At 26.9% G+C, this 17,500-nt stretch overlaps 3 protein-coding genes across 3 annotated transcripts in view; 1 reads left to right on the top strand and 2 right to left on the bottom strand.

Moving 5' to 3' along the window:
- The window catches only part of LOC118447415 (protein obstructor-E), a 13,317-nt gene extending 5,131 nt beyond the window's left edge, over window positions 1–8,186 (top strand). Inside the window, exons 2-3 of the mRNA XM_035879324.2 lie at window positions 5,135–5,545; window positions 6,927–8,186. Of these exons, the coding sequence (XP_035735217.1) occupies window positions 5,135–5,545; window positions 6,927–7,237 (722 nt within the window). The 3' untranslated portion in view covers window positions 7,238–8,186. The remainder of the gene's footprint in view (window positions 1–5,134; window positions 5,546–6,926) is intronic.
- Window positions 8,187–8,736: 550 nt separating this feature from the next.
- Cpap3-d (cuticular protein analogous to peritrophins 3-D) lies at window positions 8,737–13,102 on the bottom strand. Its single transcript, XM_035879325.2, has 5 exons — window positions 12,887–13,102; window positions 11,071–11,289; window positions 10,391–10,658; window positions 9,359–9,493; window positions 8,737–9,200 (listed from the first exon to the last, which is right to left on the bottom strand). Exons 1-5 carry the CDS (start codon window positions 12,945–12,947, stop codon window positions 9,185–9,187), a joined length of 699 nt encoding a protein of 232 aa, XP_035735218.1. The 5' UTR covers window positions 12,948–13,102; the 3' UTR covers window positions 8,737–9,184.
- Window positions 13,103–17,456: 4,354 nt separating this feature from the next.
- The window catches only part of LOC118447256 (protein obstructor-E), a 2,186-nt gene continuing 2,142 nt past the window's right edge, over window positions 17,457–17,500 (bottom strand). Inside the window, exon 4 of the mRNA XM_035879003.2 lies at window positions 17,457–17,500. This exon is cut by the window's right edge and continues 72 nt beyond it. The gene's annotated coding sequence lies outside the window, so the exon portion shown is untranslated.

Genomic DNA, 17,500 nt, shown 5'->3' with positions numbered 1-17,500 from the left:
AAGGAGTCGTAAAAGAAGGGAAAGTAAAAGCGTTCGCTTAAAGAACGTCGGCACCGTTTTCTGTACACCGTTTCTATATTGCGTCCCTTACATAAGAGACTCGTTCAATGATATGTCTCCTCCTACTTGCCACGTTTACGTTCCAACGTGATAATAATTCATAAATCATCCGTAAAAAATTATATATATATATATATAAAAAAAAAATATATATATATACATATTCTTTTTTTATCATAGATCGACGATAAAAAAAAGAAAGAAAGAAAAGAAAACAAAAGAAAATAAATGATACAAAATTGTTTATTTGACAAAATTCGAACGATTATTTATTAATTATTTCAAATAATTCTTTCTTTTATTTATTCTTCATTACCGATGGAATTATTAAAAAAGAAAAAAAAAAGAAAAAGGCCAAAGAAAGAAGAAATTAATCATTCAATTGAATTAAAATTATTCGATTACCTTTTAAGATACGTTTCGTATTATATCTTTATGAATCGTTATCTTTCATTCATATGAAAACACTGAATGACTTTATTGTATGTACATATATATATATATATATATATATATATATATATATGATGTGTTTACATATATTAGTTAGAAAGGTTCTTCTTTTGGAAAGAGCACGATGTAAAATGCTTTTTATGTATTTTATCAACTCTCTCTTTCTCTCTCTCTCTCTCTCTCTCTCTCTCTTTTTCTTTTTTACGTCACTCTTCTTGTAAAAGTATCATGAAGAAGGTTAATCTTCAAGTTACATACATAGAAATCGTCATTGACCGTAATAGTTCGTGCGCTTAACCGAGCTAGACCTTAACACCTTTGATATCATCGATATGAATACATATACACGTACATATATACACACATACATACATACATACATACGTGTAAATACATACGTATATTCAAGTGTAATGAACTCTATTGAAATGTGTCTTTGTTGTTATTTCATTCTTTTTTTCTTTCTCTGTCTTGTTTTTTTTCTTCTTTTCTATTTCTATCTCTATTTTTCTTTTCTTCCCATTTCTTTTTTTTTTTTTGTGTTTTAGTTTTCGTTTCTCTGTTTTTCTTTTTTCTTTTTTTTCTTTTTTTTTTTTTGATTTACGAACAATGTAAAACACAACGGGAAGAGATAATTGCTTGATTGTGTGAAATTTGTAGATGAGCTTTTAGAAATTTGTTCGCATAGACATTTTTCATTATTCGATTGGTCAATATTATGTTGATAAAAGAACATTTTATCAATATAAAATGACATACCTCTATCGGATATTTTGCTCTAGTTTTGCTTTTTTTCTTTTTTTTTTTTTTTATTTGTCTTTCATTCTTTTTTTTTCCTATTTTCTATTTCATTTATCGTATCGATATCGATCCAGCATAAGTGGATTATTTTCAATGAAAAAATTCAGAAAATTTTAATATAGATTTTTTTACGATTAAATCGATTTAAATCGAGTTATTAGAATTTTGCAGAAAAATGAAACTTTTTACATTAGTTTTGTCATTGTTGTTATGTTCTTCTCTTTATTGTGAAAAAATAATTTCAATTTCCTTGAGATCATTTTGCATTATAAAATTTGTTATATCGATGATTATTGATTAATCAATTTGAATCGAGATATTGAAATTTTTGAAACAAATACTATATCACACATATATATATATATATATGTGTATATTTAAAAAATATATTATATATATTATAGAGAATTTTCTTGATTTCTTTTTTATTTCTTTCCTTTTTTTCATCTTAATCATATTCTACATTAATCACTTTAGATCAAAGTATTTCAATTTTAAAGAAAAATAATATTTATATATATATATTTTTTTTGTATATTTAAAAGATAGATTAAAAGATAGATTATATCAATAATTGAATTTTTACTCCATGTATGAATATGTTTAAATTTCTTCTTATTTTTTATTAAAATAAAATCAATTTCACTCTCATTGAGATGATTGTTTCTCGATAAGAAAAAAAAAGAAAACATTATAAATCGACAGATTCCTTCTCGTTGAACAAATTATAATTAATCAATTTGATTCGAGATATTGAAAATATTTTTAGAAAAACATATATATATATATATATATATATATATTTTCTTTTTTTAAAATGGCATTAAAAGTTTTAATATTAATACCGTAAATATTCCGGAGAGTTTGATGATGGGAGAGGCGAGATACAAGGCGAGGTTTGCCACGAAGGTTGCGAGTCAAGGCTAGGAACTTTCACTCGTATAATCCACGAGAGAGCGCACTCTTGGGAGCGAGATACTGGCCGACTTCCCACCTTAAACTTATACATTACTATTTACATACTTTTATTCGTGTAAATTTTTAAAACGAAATGCCGTATCGATCGTATTATATTAATCTTTTTGGAACGTTCACCCGTTTCACGACTTCCTTACTGTGATTATTTACATGCGTACATATGTAATAATCATCTTAGATACCATTAAAGGGATTTTATTATGTATCGTGTAATTAATTGATAAATTATATTGAACGATATTTTTCATTCGTATTAATTAAATAATTATCCTTAGATACGTTTAAAGTCAAATATTTTTCTTTTTTTTTTTATTGTATACATTTCTTTAATCATTTCATTGCTAATAATATCGTAGTTTTCTTGAGTCGCCTGTGTCGGCCATATTTTTATTCGTAAATTTAAAGATAACACATAGGACATAGGTTTTATTAAATGATCTCTTTTTCTTGTTTTTTTTTTTCTTCTTTTCTTTCTTTTTTTTTAAATTTAGCATTTACTCATAAACTTTCGATATGGAACGTTTCGTCGTAGACATTTTATTGGTGAATATTTTTAAATAAATATTATCTATATATTTTGTTCATACATATATATATATATATATATATATATATATATATATATAGATTTACTTTTCTTCTATTAAGAAATCCATTAAGACAATTATTATATTTCTTCTTCTTTTCTTTTCTTTTTTTCTGTTTTCAAATAAGCCTATCCAACTTTCATTTAGTTTTATTAACGTAATTTTTAAATACATTAACGTCGGAAGGAAATTAGCACGTTCGGTGAAAGCGTTCGTACTCTTATTACCGCAATGTGAGAATGTAAAAGTTAATGACATTATTAAATATATGATGCAGTATTTAATATATATCAGACGAGAATGACAAGTCTCGTTGATCGAACGTCCTATAACAACTATTTTCTCTCTTTCTCTCTCTCTCTCTCTCTCACTCTATTTATTTATTTATTTATTTATTTATGTACGCTTTACGTGAACGTTTTTCTTTTTTTTTTTTATTTATTTTTTTTTTTTTCCAACGATTTCCAGTTAACATTTCGCGACAAAACTCGTTACACTTTCACCACTCTATGGTCATACTAGTTTCTTTTTATTTTATTTCTTTCTTTTTTTTTTCTTTTTTTTTTTTTGTTTCTACTCGTTTTGTTCCTTTTCATTTTTCTTCATTCCTTTCCTTTTTTCTTTTTTTTTGTTTTTTTTTTTTTTTTTTTCAATTACCTTATCTTTTCTAATCGCACTCGTACATATTTAGTTGTAAAATGTCAGTGAATATCTGATTTCCGATTTAATTCGTATTACATTATCTAAGAGAGAAATGCGTTACATAAATACGTAAAGTATTTACATTCTTAATCAAATAACGATGTGAGAATTATTTTTCAACGTTTGCTTCAGAATCATTCGGAAAAAGATAATTTATTTTAATTATCTATCGCAATTAAACGTGGTATATTTGAGAAATTTAATTCCTTTTCTTTTCTTTTTTTTTTTTTTGTTTCTTTTTTTTATTTAATTATTCGATCGGCTGATATTAGAAGATATTTTTAATGAAAAAATTTTCACGATACTTGGACGATCACAATTTCGAGATAAATCATTTTTCTACATTGTTCAAAACGACGTCAAATAATTAAATTTAATTGAATTCAATTTAGGGTTTTTTTTTTTTTTTTTTTTTTTTTATTAAGATTCAATTAGGAATAAAATATAAACGAATGACAATATTTTATCAATATGGCGGACGAATTTTACGATTTTTCTTTTATGAAAAAGCATCGCGAAGATTTTAGATCTCAATTGTTTATTATTGTTTTTTCTTTTCTTTAATTTTTTTTCCTTTTTTTCTTTTTTTTTTTTTCTTTTTTTTTTTTTTTTGAAAAAATTCACAAAAATTTTAACTACAATCTGTGGAAAAATTCGAAACAAAAGGCATATTTATAAAATTGCCTTACACTTTTTACGAATTTCAAATTTCAATCGGTTCATTATCAATCATTATAAGACATATTTATTAATAAATATTTACAATGTGAAAAGAAAAAATTTGTTAACACGTAAAAAAAAAACGTATATTGCGATTATCGCGTATTTCCATTGTGACCTTCAAATATTTCAAAATAATATTCCAAGATAATTTCAACGATCAATATAAATGTGAACGGCGAAAATAATTAAATAATTATTAACACCATCTCCATATTTAGAATAATTTTTCTTGAGAAACGTATGAATAAATCATTGAGTTTAAAATATAACCATAGAAAGTACAAAACGAGAAAAATAATTCGATATTCATAATGTCATGGACGCCGACGTTGACGTCGCCAACAACTACGATGACACGTTTAATGAATTTATTTATGCACTCATCGAGAGTGACTTTCAAACTTGTTGTTAAATCAAAAAAGAAAAAAAGAAGAAGAAGAAGAAGACAAAAAAAAAATCAAGGGAATAAAAAAAGAAAGACGTGTGAAAATTTTTAATTCGAAAGAAACACACACACACATCCACACCCACACAAATACACACGTATACAAACACACGTTTTCCTTGATGATGATGATGACGATGATGATGAAACATTGCAAATGCGTGGCATCTCTTTTACGCATTTCGTCCTTGAGAATCCTTAACGATGGTATCACGAGGAACGTGATTTAAGATTTCGCAAACGTCGTGTTTAAAAAAAAAAAACAGAAATAAAATAACAATAACAATAATAATAATAATAATAATAATAATAATAATAATAATAATAATAATAATAATAATAATAATAATCGTTCATATAATTAAAAAAGAATTAAATATTTCAGAATGTTACGGTCAGAAACAACATCAGGAGGATCCTTGTCAGACAAAATCAAGAGTGGTCGGCGATATTGAATATTGCGATCGTTATTGGGAATGCGTTAACGGTAGACCAGAATTATTTGATTGCCCTAATGGTCTCGTATTCGCTGGAAAACATAGGGGTGTAACAGAGGGTTGTGATTATCCATGGAGAGCAAATTACTGTGATGGTAAACGCCAAGCTAATCCACCAATATCAGCGGACCATTGCGATTGGCTTTATGGTATATTCGGCCATGAGACATCTTGCACGAGATATTGGACTTGTTGGAATGGCACTGCTACCGAACAATTGTGCATTGGTGGTCTACTTTACAACGAAAGGGCACGGTCCTGCGATTGGCCCGAGAATGTCGAGGGTTGTCAAAAGCATCGTGAGTATTGGAACCTTGTATATATTATCTCGTTAAAAATTTTCTCATTGATCGAGCGAGAAAGACAGAAAAAGAGAGAGAGATAGAGAGTGTGGAGAGGGGGGGGGGAGAGAAGGGAGGAGAAAACAAGAAAAAAGAAAAAAAAAGAAAGTAATCTCGACTCGTTATGCCTTTCTCTTCGATATCTTTTCTCTCTTTTTTATTTTCCCCTTTTTTTTCTTTTTTTTCTTTAACCTTCGCGCGATTCTTTTAGTTTCTTTTCCTTCCTTCAGTTCTTTTTCTCTTTTTTTCCTTCTTTCTTTTCTTTTTCTGTTTTTGTTCTTCCACCATCGAAAAACGAGATTTCGAGAGGAAAGAGTAAATGAGTGAGAGAGAGAGAGAGAGAGAAAGAGAGAGAGAGAGAGAGAGAGAGAGAAAGAGAAAGAGAAAGAGAGAGAAAGAGAGAGAAAGAGAGAGAGAAAGAGAAAGAGAAAGAGAGAGAAAGAGAGAGAAAGAGAGAGAGAGAAAGAGAGAGAGAGAAAGAGAGCGAAAGAGAGAGAAAGAGAGAGAAAGAAAGAGAGGAGTACATTGATTAATATTCGAGACAAATAAGTAAGTAAATTACTTACTTTATATTACATATCGTTTTGTTAAATGTATATATATATATATATATATTAATTCGAGACAATTAAGTAAGTAAGTAAGTAAGTAAGTAACTTACTTACTTTATATTACATGTCATTTTGTTATATATATATATATATATATATATATATATATATATATATATATATTATATATATTTACATACAATAAAACAATGACAAGTATGTAAATACGTAAGTAAAAAATATACATATTATATATAATATAATATAAATATATATATTATATATAAATATATATAATATAAATTTATATATGATATATATATATATATATATTGTATATATATATTATATATATTTATATACAATAAAACAATGACAAGTATGTAAATACGTAGGTAAAAAATATACATATTATATATAATATAATATAAATATATATATAATATAAATTTATATATGATATGTATATATGAAATATACATATATATATATACATATTTAACAAAACGACATGTAATATAAAGTAAGTAATTTACTTATTTACTTATAACTTAAAGTAAGTTACTTATTTATCTCGAATATTAATCAATGTATATATATATATATATATATATATATATTGATTTTTTCAATGATTATATTGTACAATGATTATGTACATTGATTTTTTCTTCTTGTTTTTTTTTCTTCCTTCTTTTTCCTACATATATGTGTGTGTGTGTGTGTGTGTGTGTGTTAATGTATATGAAACGATTAATTAATGATATATATGTGTATATGTATTACAGCACTTTGTAATGACGACGCTAACGGCAACGTACCATTAGGAAAGTCTTGCAATCGTTATTGGCAATGCCAAGGTGGTTATCCACGTTTACAAAGATGCCCAGCCATGTTGGTGTTCGATAGACGATCATTGAGATGCGTCGTACCACCTACCGAGGATTGTGACGTACCAACGACGCAACCCAGTTTGGATGGGGATTTGCAAGATGGTAGAATCGAGCAAGAACCCGAAGAAGAAAATTTACCGCCTGGCGTACCGCCACTTCCGGCCGGTGCCCTACCAATTCCCCTTCGAGCACGTCCTAGAAATTAATTTTAAATCGTTCCGTCATATGGTTTGAAAGAAAAAACGAAAAAGAGAAAAAACAAAAAGAATATGATAAAAGAAAGGAAAAAAAAAGAAAGAACACACACACACACACAAACACACACAGACACGCACACAAACGCAGAAAGACGGACACACGAACGACGATACGAAAAGAACGATGAAAGTTACACGCTTTTGAGAATGAGCTTCCAAATTATAATGTTTTCTTTTCTTCTTTTTTCTTTTTTTCGTTTTTTCTTTTTCTTTTTCTTTTTCTTTTTCTTTTTTTTTTCTCTCTCGTACACTTATTATTTTCTCTTCCATTACGTCGTAAAAGCATCGAAACATTAGGGGTTGAAATCATTATAGAATTATTGAAAAATAGTGATTACTTTCGAGAGAAATTGTATCTCTCCCGTATGTCTCTAATCCATCACCACCCATCCCCCACCCCCTATGGGCCCTCTTTACCACGGTTTTTGTTTTTATTTTATTTTAATTTTTTTCTTTAATGTCCTCGTTCCGCAAGTAAACGAAACTTATATATTATCTTCGGTAATAGCGTAAACATGATTGAGCGTTAGATCGTTAAGTTTCTTCCTTTCTATCTTTCCTTGTTTTTCGTATTATTTTTTTCTTCTTGTTTTTTTCTTTTCTTCCTTGTTTTTCTTTTTTTTTTTTTTTGTTTTTTTTTTTGTTTTTTTTTTTCAACAAACACAAAACCCTCCCCCTCATCATTCGCTCCCACGTTCATCCCTTGGTGAAGATGTGTAAATATTTCTCCTTTTAGCCATTTCCCTACTATTATTATCTGCCCTTCGTCTCCTCCTCCTTCCTATTCCCCCTCCCACACACTACCATTTTTTTAATCGTATTAAAAATGTTCAAACGCAATTACACCTGCTCGATGTAGAAATACATGAAATAAACTGTATATTGTATATTTTTTTTAGACGCCGCTAAACGTTTCATTCCACGATTTTCCCAGCACCTAAATATATATATATATATATTTTTTTTTTTCAAAAAACTATAACAAAACTATACTACGGTAGTTCGATTAAAAATAAACTATGTGTTCGTATTTTATCGAACTTTATCGAACAATTGTCAAGGCAAATGTATTACGGCCTTTCATTTTTTTTTTTTTATCTGTTTTCTTTTTTGTCGATATTGCTCGTAACAACAATACGTAAACACGTTGTAATATCGTGTGTATGGTATGAATGTAATATATTCTCGACCTCAGAGACCTTGAAGTATGATATCGAGAGATTTTTTTTCCAAGTATTAATATCTATTACTATTATTATTATTATCATTATTATTATTATTATTATTATTATTATTATTATTATTATTATTATTATTATTATTATTATTATTATTATTATTAGTTCATTTATATTTTAACACGCAAAGGATATAAGAAATTGTGATTGTATTGGTGTGATTGGTTCAATGACAATTATGACAAATTATTATGACAATTATCTTAATCGTACGTTGATGTAACCCTTAATAGATTTTTATTTCAATTTGTCAATCATTAAATAGAAAATATTACAGATAATTTTTATAACGAATATTGATACATCTATATTTATAGCCCAATACGATGAATGGCCATATTTCATCGATATATTTTATTTTGCCACCATCAAAAATAGATATTAGATTTTTCATCCGTTGTAATTATTTACGTCGTAGTTGTAACTATGACGTAAGACGTTCACATTCTTCTTCTTCTTCTTCTTCTTCTTATTATTATTATTATTATTCTTCTTCTTCTTCTTCTTCTTCATGTACAGTGTGTCATGTTTCTTATAAAAAAAAAAAATAAGAAAAAAAAAAAGGAAAAGAAAAATAGGGAAAAAAAAGAAATGAAAGGAAAAATGAAGAAAAAAGATCCCATTACACGTGTATGATGTAATTAAACCGATCGAACTATTACAGGCTATTGGCACTGAAAAATAAAATATTATTTATTATTATATTATAATTAATATTATAAAGGATAATTATAATGAAAACATTTTAATTTGCCTATTATAATTTGTGCTATGTTTGTTTTTATTTTTATTTTTATTTTTATTTTTATTTTTATTTTTATTTTGTACGTACCAATGTGGTAGCTCTTCGGGTTCGAGACAGCTCAAACTAACGGAATCAAATAATTTACCGTCGCCGCATGTCAAAAGACGGGGATGTCCTTCGACGCAAGTTATCAATCTACCGCAGTCACCAGGCACCGGGAATCTAACGAGAAAATTTCATGCGTTTCAGAAGAAAATTGACGAATCGGACGTTGACGATAGGATGAAACGTAATTTGAAAAATATCTACGAACGTATACGATATACGTAAATAGAAGAAGAAAAAGAAAGAAATGAACATTCCGTAATGAACATTTTCTTTCGAAAGAATTCAATTAACAAAAGTTCATTCAGAATATTTTTTTTTCTTTTTTTTTTTTTTTTTTTTTTTTTTTTTTTTTTTTTTTTTTGGTATAAAAAACATTTTTCTTTTCTTTTTTACATTTTAAAAAAAATTGTTACATTTCAAAGATTCTTTCTTATCTTTTTTAGTTATGATCGTTCAAAAATTACGATAACACGATGGATACGTCTTTATGATAAATTATAAAATAATTCTCAAAAATTATGATAACAGCAAAGGGTATATAACTTTAAGATAATTTTAAGATAATTTTAAGATAATTTTCTAATAACTATGAGAAATCGTTAAAATAGATTAAAAATATCATTCCAATTTAATATTTTCTTTTCTATTATATCGTTAAATATAATTTTGATTGTAGACAAAAATTCTTATTGAAATTTTTTTTAAATTACAAATATTATTTTCCATCTCGGGCATTAATATTTAAGCCTTACTTAACCCCATCCCCTCCCCCTCCCCTATCCTCCTCCTCATCCTAGATACATCTCTATACTTTATAAATTATTACAAGGTATCATTACAACGAAAGATTACAACGTATGATTACAATGAATATTCACAACGAACGATTACAACGAACGATTACAACGAACAATTACAACGAACGATTACAACGAACGATTACAACGAATGATGCCTACGAATGATTACAACGAACGAAAAAAAAATCATATAATTGAATTTATATCGTACCTTGGGAAAGGCCAGAACTTAGCTGCAGCACTACGTGCTGGTACTTTATGAGGACATTTGAAACCAACAATGGCTTCCGGATTACAATATGGCAAAAGTTGATCAGGCCATACGCAAGTATGAGTTTTCGGATCGTAAGCCAAACCAGCATCACAATGTTCTTGAAGTGGATGTCCATGTACACATTTGATATACGTAGTGCTACAGGTATCACTATCGGGATAAAGTCCAAATTGAAATTCGCAACCGGGCGAGCTCAAAGGTGTAACTGTAAATTAATTATTATTATTATTATTATTATTATTATTATTATTATTATTATTATTATTATAAAAATCACTTTCATTACTATCAATAACATCAATTTTATTTATTCTTACTTTATACTTTAACTAAAAATTTTAATATTATTTTATTTAAAAATAATTATTACAACAAACTATATTAATTTATTTACAAAATTTATTTTCTTTATACTATAAATTCATTCAATTTATTTATTTTAATTATTTAATTATTATTATTATTATTATTATTTGCCATATTTTTTTTTCTTTCATATGAAGAAAGAAAAAAAAAGGGGAGAAAGAAATTATATTAATGTAACATTAATATATCTTTGAGAAATATTTCAATGATGTTTTAATTGGTATAAATAATATTTGTTAAGATATAATTACGATCGTGCTGGCGGTGTCCACAATTAACGGCCCAATAATAATTGCAATGATTATGTATAGCACCGTGTCCGTCAAAAAGTAAACCATTTTCACAATGTTCGAGTGTCAACGTGCCATTCGTACATAAGAAAAAACTATTGCAATCCTCTGGATGAGCATATGCGTGTACACCGTACGGATCGGGACATGGCGGTGCACCGTAAAGCGTAGTAGCTTTAACTATAAAATTAATATTTATATTATTATTTATATTGAATACAATCGAACATAAATTGAATTATATTGTACATTGAATGAAAGTTAATCAGACGAAGACAGAATCTATAAATATCGTTGGTAACATTTTTATTTCATCTATACATATGTTTATATATCTCAAGGACGAAATAGATAGTAAATATGCTTAGACTTTCTCATCGTAAATATCGAATGTTCTTTAAGCTTGGAATAATGAACACGATTATTATTATTATCATTATTATTATTATTATTTTGTTTTTTTATCATTATTATTTTATAATAATAATAATTAATTTACAATAATAATTAATATACAATATATGTATATATATATATATATATAAATAAATATAAATATAAAATAGTAAGAAATAATAATATAAAGTAATAAAAATCAATATAAAGCAATAGTAATAATAATTGTTATTACTGTTTTATATAATATATAATAATAATAATAATTATAACAATTATTATTATTATTATTATTATTATTATTATTATTATTATTATTATTATTATTACTTTAGTATTATTACTTTATAATAATAATAATAATTAATTTACAATAATAATTAATATAAAATATATGCATATATATAAAAATAAATATAAATATAAAATAGTAAGAAATAATGATATAAAGTAATAAACAATCAATATAAAATAATAATATTAATTATTATTATTACTATTTTATATAATATCTAATAATAATAATAATTATAATAATTATTATCATTATTATTATTATTATTATTATTATTATTATTATTATTATTATTATTATTATTATTATTATAATTATTATCATTATTATCATTATTATAATGAATCAAGGGAAAAGAAAAATATCTAAGAAATTGTTTTTCATGTGTAAATGAATAAAAAAAAAAAAAAAAAAAAAAAAAAAATAGAAGGATGCACGATTACGACGAATAGAAATAACATAAAAGAAAAGAAAAAAAGAAAAAAAAGGAAAAAAAACGAAAACGAAAAAAAGGAAAAAAAAACAAAAACCAAAGAAAAAAGATAACAAAAAAAGAAAAATACAATCGAAGGAGAATAGAAAGATCATCATTATGTCATAATAAGTGCTTATCGTTTACGGATTAGAACGTTAACAAGCGTCCATATGGTAAGAAGAAAAAAGTATAGTTGAAAGGAAATGACCTATCGCGTGAGAACGAGTCGAACGAGTAACGATGAACGTCATCGTATCCGATTCGATTATTCGAGATGGAAAGTTAATTCCGATGATAAATAAAGATGGTGTATGCGTGGGATGTATCAGACCGACGTATCTTAAGCGCCATGTTTGCATCATTGTGATGCGACGCGTCAATGCACTCGCGTACATTGATCTATAAGGACGACAAGTTCTCCTGAACGCGACGAAAATTTAATAACGAAAAGTAAAAACTCCATAACTGTATATATCCATGATTACATAAATACATGTATATATGTATACGACGAATGAGTAAAAAAAAAAAAAAAAAGAGGACAGAAAAAAAAATTAAAAAAAAAAAAAAATAAAGAAAAAAAAAAGTAAAAAAAAAAAATGAAGACTCACCGGACGATGATAATATGGCCAACAGGAGGGCCAATAGGATCGTACCTCTCGAACGTCTCATAGTCCGGATAATATTGTTAGATTTAGATTGTTACCTACTGTTTTGTCTGTGTGTTCTACTATGACTATATCTGAATGCTTCCTCGACAGTTATTGGCTCGAACAGTTATTGGCCTCGAGAGAACACCAGGACTTCTCTCCCTTCACTCGGATTCGTGAAAACCATGTCTCCTCGACCCCACCCTTCTTATTTAGTTTGCTATTCACTCACTCGCTCGCTCGCTCGCTCACTCACTCACTCACTCACTTATTTACTTATTTATTCTCTCACTCACTTACCTGTCTTTCTTTTTAATGATTTCTTAACCGAGCGACGATCGTTCGTTCGTTCGTTCTTTCGTTCTTTCGTTCGTTCGTTCGTTCGTTCGTTCGTTCGTTCGTACACTTTCGTCGTTCGTCCGAACGCACCCGAAGAAAAAGGATCATGGAGTTAAACAGCCGAGGAAAAATAACAACTACTTTGGATAGTTACGTTTTTAAAACGTCGTATTACAATTTCTTTTTTTCTTCTTAATTTCTTTTTTTTCTACTTAATTTCTTTTTCTTCTTTTTTTTTTTGTAATATTCACTGATCGTGTCTACTTTTTTTTTCCTTTTTTTTTTTTCTTTTTCTTCTTTCCTTTTAATTCATTTATCTCTGTTTTCACGTTAAAAAAATTTTCATTCCATTCTCATTAATCATTAAATTCGCCATCGTGGATACGCACTTAAGCACTTTAATATGGATCTTTGGATATATATATTGGGAATAAAAAAAAAACAAAAAAAAAAAAAAAAAAAAAAAAGAAACAGAAAAGACAATACAGGAAAAAAAAATGTAATCACTTTTCTAACATAATTTTTTTGATTCGCATTAAATATTTTCTTTCATTTTGGATATTATTCGTAATTATTTCCCCTTCTTTCCACACTCTTTCGCACATTCCCCGACCCCATTTTCCATTCTAATCTTTTCCATATCCATCGTTGCTATACGCGTGCTTGCTTATTGAAGCGATCATTTGAGAACGATAGTACGTTACGCTTGTTAATAAATTTTCAGCATTGTCGAACATTTCTTTTTATTTTTTTTTTTTTTTTCGTTCAAGCATTACGCGAAATTTCGTAAAAATAGAAAGAAAATACAAGAAAAAGTACACACGCAAGAAAAAATAAATAAGAATGAAAAAGAATAATAATTATAAAATTCGTAAACTTCCTCGAAATTCATTAGCGCCATTACAAATATGTAAATTTATTAAATACAAAATTTAATTCTTGAGAAATCATTTTGATCACGTGAACATGGCCTAACATCCCGAAGAACGACCACGATCCCGTTCGTGACCATTTTTGGCATAACTACGTACAATAGTTACTTATTCATTTGATAAGTCGAAAAAAAAAAGTCGATTCGCATTTATGCGACTACAGATCTTGCATACAAACGAACGATAAGAAGAAGAGATAGACATTAGCATAATCGCAACGTTCGCATAACGTAACTAAACGATTACGAATGGCGAATGATTATGCATATGGCTCTCTTTATATATGTTAGTGTATATGTATATAAATACTGTTACATACGTATTTATGATTTACTATATAGTTTATACGGTCTATCTCTTTTTATATTTTCTCTTTCTCCTTCTCTTTCTCCTTCTCTTTCTCTTTCTCTTTCTCTTTCTCTTTCTCTTTCTCTTTCTCTTTCTTTTTCTCTTTCTCTTCTACCCCGGACATTTTACGGTCTTATGTAAGACTTCATGCCGATCGGTTCGAAGACCGGCAAGCGATTGGTTGTAGATGTGAATGTGGTGAAAGCCGACAACGACGACAACGATGACGACGACGACGACGACGACGACGACGATGGTTATTCTTGCTCGATTTCGATCGCTCGACATTGTTGGTACCTATAAAGGTAGAACGATTTTTTTTTCAAAGAATTTCATACATTCTACGTTTAAAATCTAATCCATTTAATTTTATAGCAAATAAGTTTTCTTTTCTTTTCTTTTCTTTTCTTTTCTTTTCTTTTCTTTTCTTCGTTTTTTTTTTTTTTTTTTTTTTTTTTTTTTAATCATTATCTAACATTTATCGAAATTTTTGCTTTAAACGTAATACGAAGTTTCTTCTTTAATAATATTAAATCGTATAATATGAAATTACGAAATTTTTCTTTCGAGCAGAATAGAAATAGTTCTTTCCTTTTTTTTTTTTTCTTTTTTTTTTCTTTCTTTTTTTTTTTGATAATGTAATTATATTCGATAATGTTCAAAGAAATATATTCAATTATTAAATTCATTGGTATAACGTTCCTACCTTTCTATAAAGATAGATAGAATGATTTTTCGAAGAATTTCACAATATATAGTTTGGGATTTAATCTAATCTAATCTAATTTATTGTTTTATTTCAAGTTATTACGTGGTATGTAATATATAGGAAATTTTTATTTTAAACGTAATATGAAATTTCACGGATAACATTAAATGTTATATAATATTAAATGTTAGAATTTTTTTTTCTCGATAGAATAGTAGTTCTTTTTTTCTTTTTCTTTTCTTTTTTTTGTTTTTTTTCTTTCTCTTTTTTTTTTTTTTTTTTTTTTTTTAAATCAAACAAATACTTCTCATTCGTCAGAATAGATAAACGTATATTCGATTGCATTGCATTGTTGCCTTCTATATAAAGATAAAAAGATAAAAGTCATATATTTAGAATCTAATCGATATAATTTTATTGTAGATAAATATTTATGAAATTATTATGTTGAATTTATTGAAATTTTATTTTTTTTTTTTTTTTAGACATAATACGAAGTTTCTCCGATAATATTAGCTCATGTAATAGAGAAGCGTCAAAATTTTTTTGATAGAATAGAAATAATCTTTTTTTTTTCTTTTTTTTGTTTTTTGTATCGAACAAATACATTATTATATTCGTAAGTATTGCTACGTTGCTTTTTTATAAAGATTGAAAACTTTTTTTTCGAAGAATTTCAAATCTTACGTTTAAAATTCTAATCCATTTAATTTCCAATCTATCGTCTAACAATCTAATTATCTAAATATGTCAATTTTAATTCTAATCTGTAAATCTATTGAATTCAATGAACCATACGATTCTATTGTCCTTTTGTCGATGTGATTTGAATAAAACAAAACGAAAAGAAAAAAAAAAAAAAACAAAAAAAAAAAAAAAAAAAAAAAAGAAAAAGAAAAAATTCCTCTATCATGAAAAATTCTAATCTGTCGACAAGAAACATATCTACGAAAGTATTGTTAATTTTATTGTAGAAATTATTGTATCACGTATGTAATATTCCAAACTACAAAATAAACGATAATCCGTCGAAAGCGTTGTTAAGCATTGCATCGGTTGCATCTGTTGCATCGGTTGCATCGGTTGCATTATTATTGAGGCTTAAAAAATTTATGAAAAAAAAAATTACTCTTGCTTCTTCGATCGAAGTTAGGTCGTTGTAAAAAATTTCTGCGCGACGTTCATGGGTAAAAAATCAAAAAAAAAAAAGAAACGAAAAAGACAATAACGAGAATTAATAACGTATCGTGATGAACTTTAAGGCGATGCTAAAAAGAAAGAAAAATAAATAAAACTCGTCGACACTCGGATAAATCATCTTATGATTCATCCGATAGATATACGAATAATTAGATTTCTTTTTTTTCTTTTTTTTTTTTTTTTTTTTTTTCCTTCAATTTCCTTAATCTTCTTAATTCATACATTTCTTTTGGTTCATTTAATGAAATTCTTTTAATTAGATATTTCTTTTGATTTCTTTAATCATACGAATAATTATGATTTTTCCTTTTATTCCCTTTTTTTTTCTTTCTTTTTTTTTTCTCCTTTTTCTTTTTCCATTAATATATATCATAACGATTTAATAAATAAAATTAATAATAAAATTTTTTATTACATTTATGATATAAATAAAGAGATATATCGTTTATATTAAACAAACTGCGAAAAGAATAGCTATCCTTACTTTCACTCTTTTTCAAATCTATTTCGATAATATCAAAGAAATGTTAATAATTTATCCGTAGAATTGAGCGCATCGTTTATTACGTAAAGAGAAAGGTTGCAATCGCGCGAGTAAAAAGGAAAAAAAGAGATAGAGAGAGAAAGAGAACGAAAAAGAGAACGAGAGAGAGAGACAGAGAGAGAGAGAGAGAGAGAGGTAGAGGGAAGGAAAGGGGGAGAGAGAGAGAGAAAGAAAGAAAGAGAGAGAGAGAGAAATTACATGAAAGATATTTGAATCGTCGATCGTCAATCTATATAATTATCTTAAGACGTTCATTAAATCTTAGACGAGTCATCCGATAGCGATTCTACTTCGACAATTGACTATAGTTACTATTAACGATGGTAATTGATACGTAATTCGTCGAAAGTAGATACATATGTTAATATTAAATGACATACGACGTAATTATTTATACTAGACACAATCTAATCGATCGAATAGAAAGAGAAAGAGAGAGAGAGAGAGAGAGAGGTTAACAGTCAAGTTTTTTCTATTTATATTTTTTCCCCTTTTTTTCTTTC

This window comes from Vespa mandarinia, chromosome 20 (assembly GCF_050613455.1).
Source record: "Vespa mandarinia isolate Hongniang chromosome 20, ASM5061345v1, whole genome shotgun sequence".
NCBI lineage: Eukaryota > Metazoa > Arthropoda > Insecta > Hymenoptera > Vespidae > Vespa > Vespa mandarinia.
Note: the sequence above shows the minus strand (reverse complement) of the source record. Positions and strands in the feature narration are given on the sequence as shown.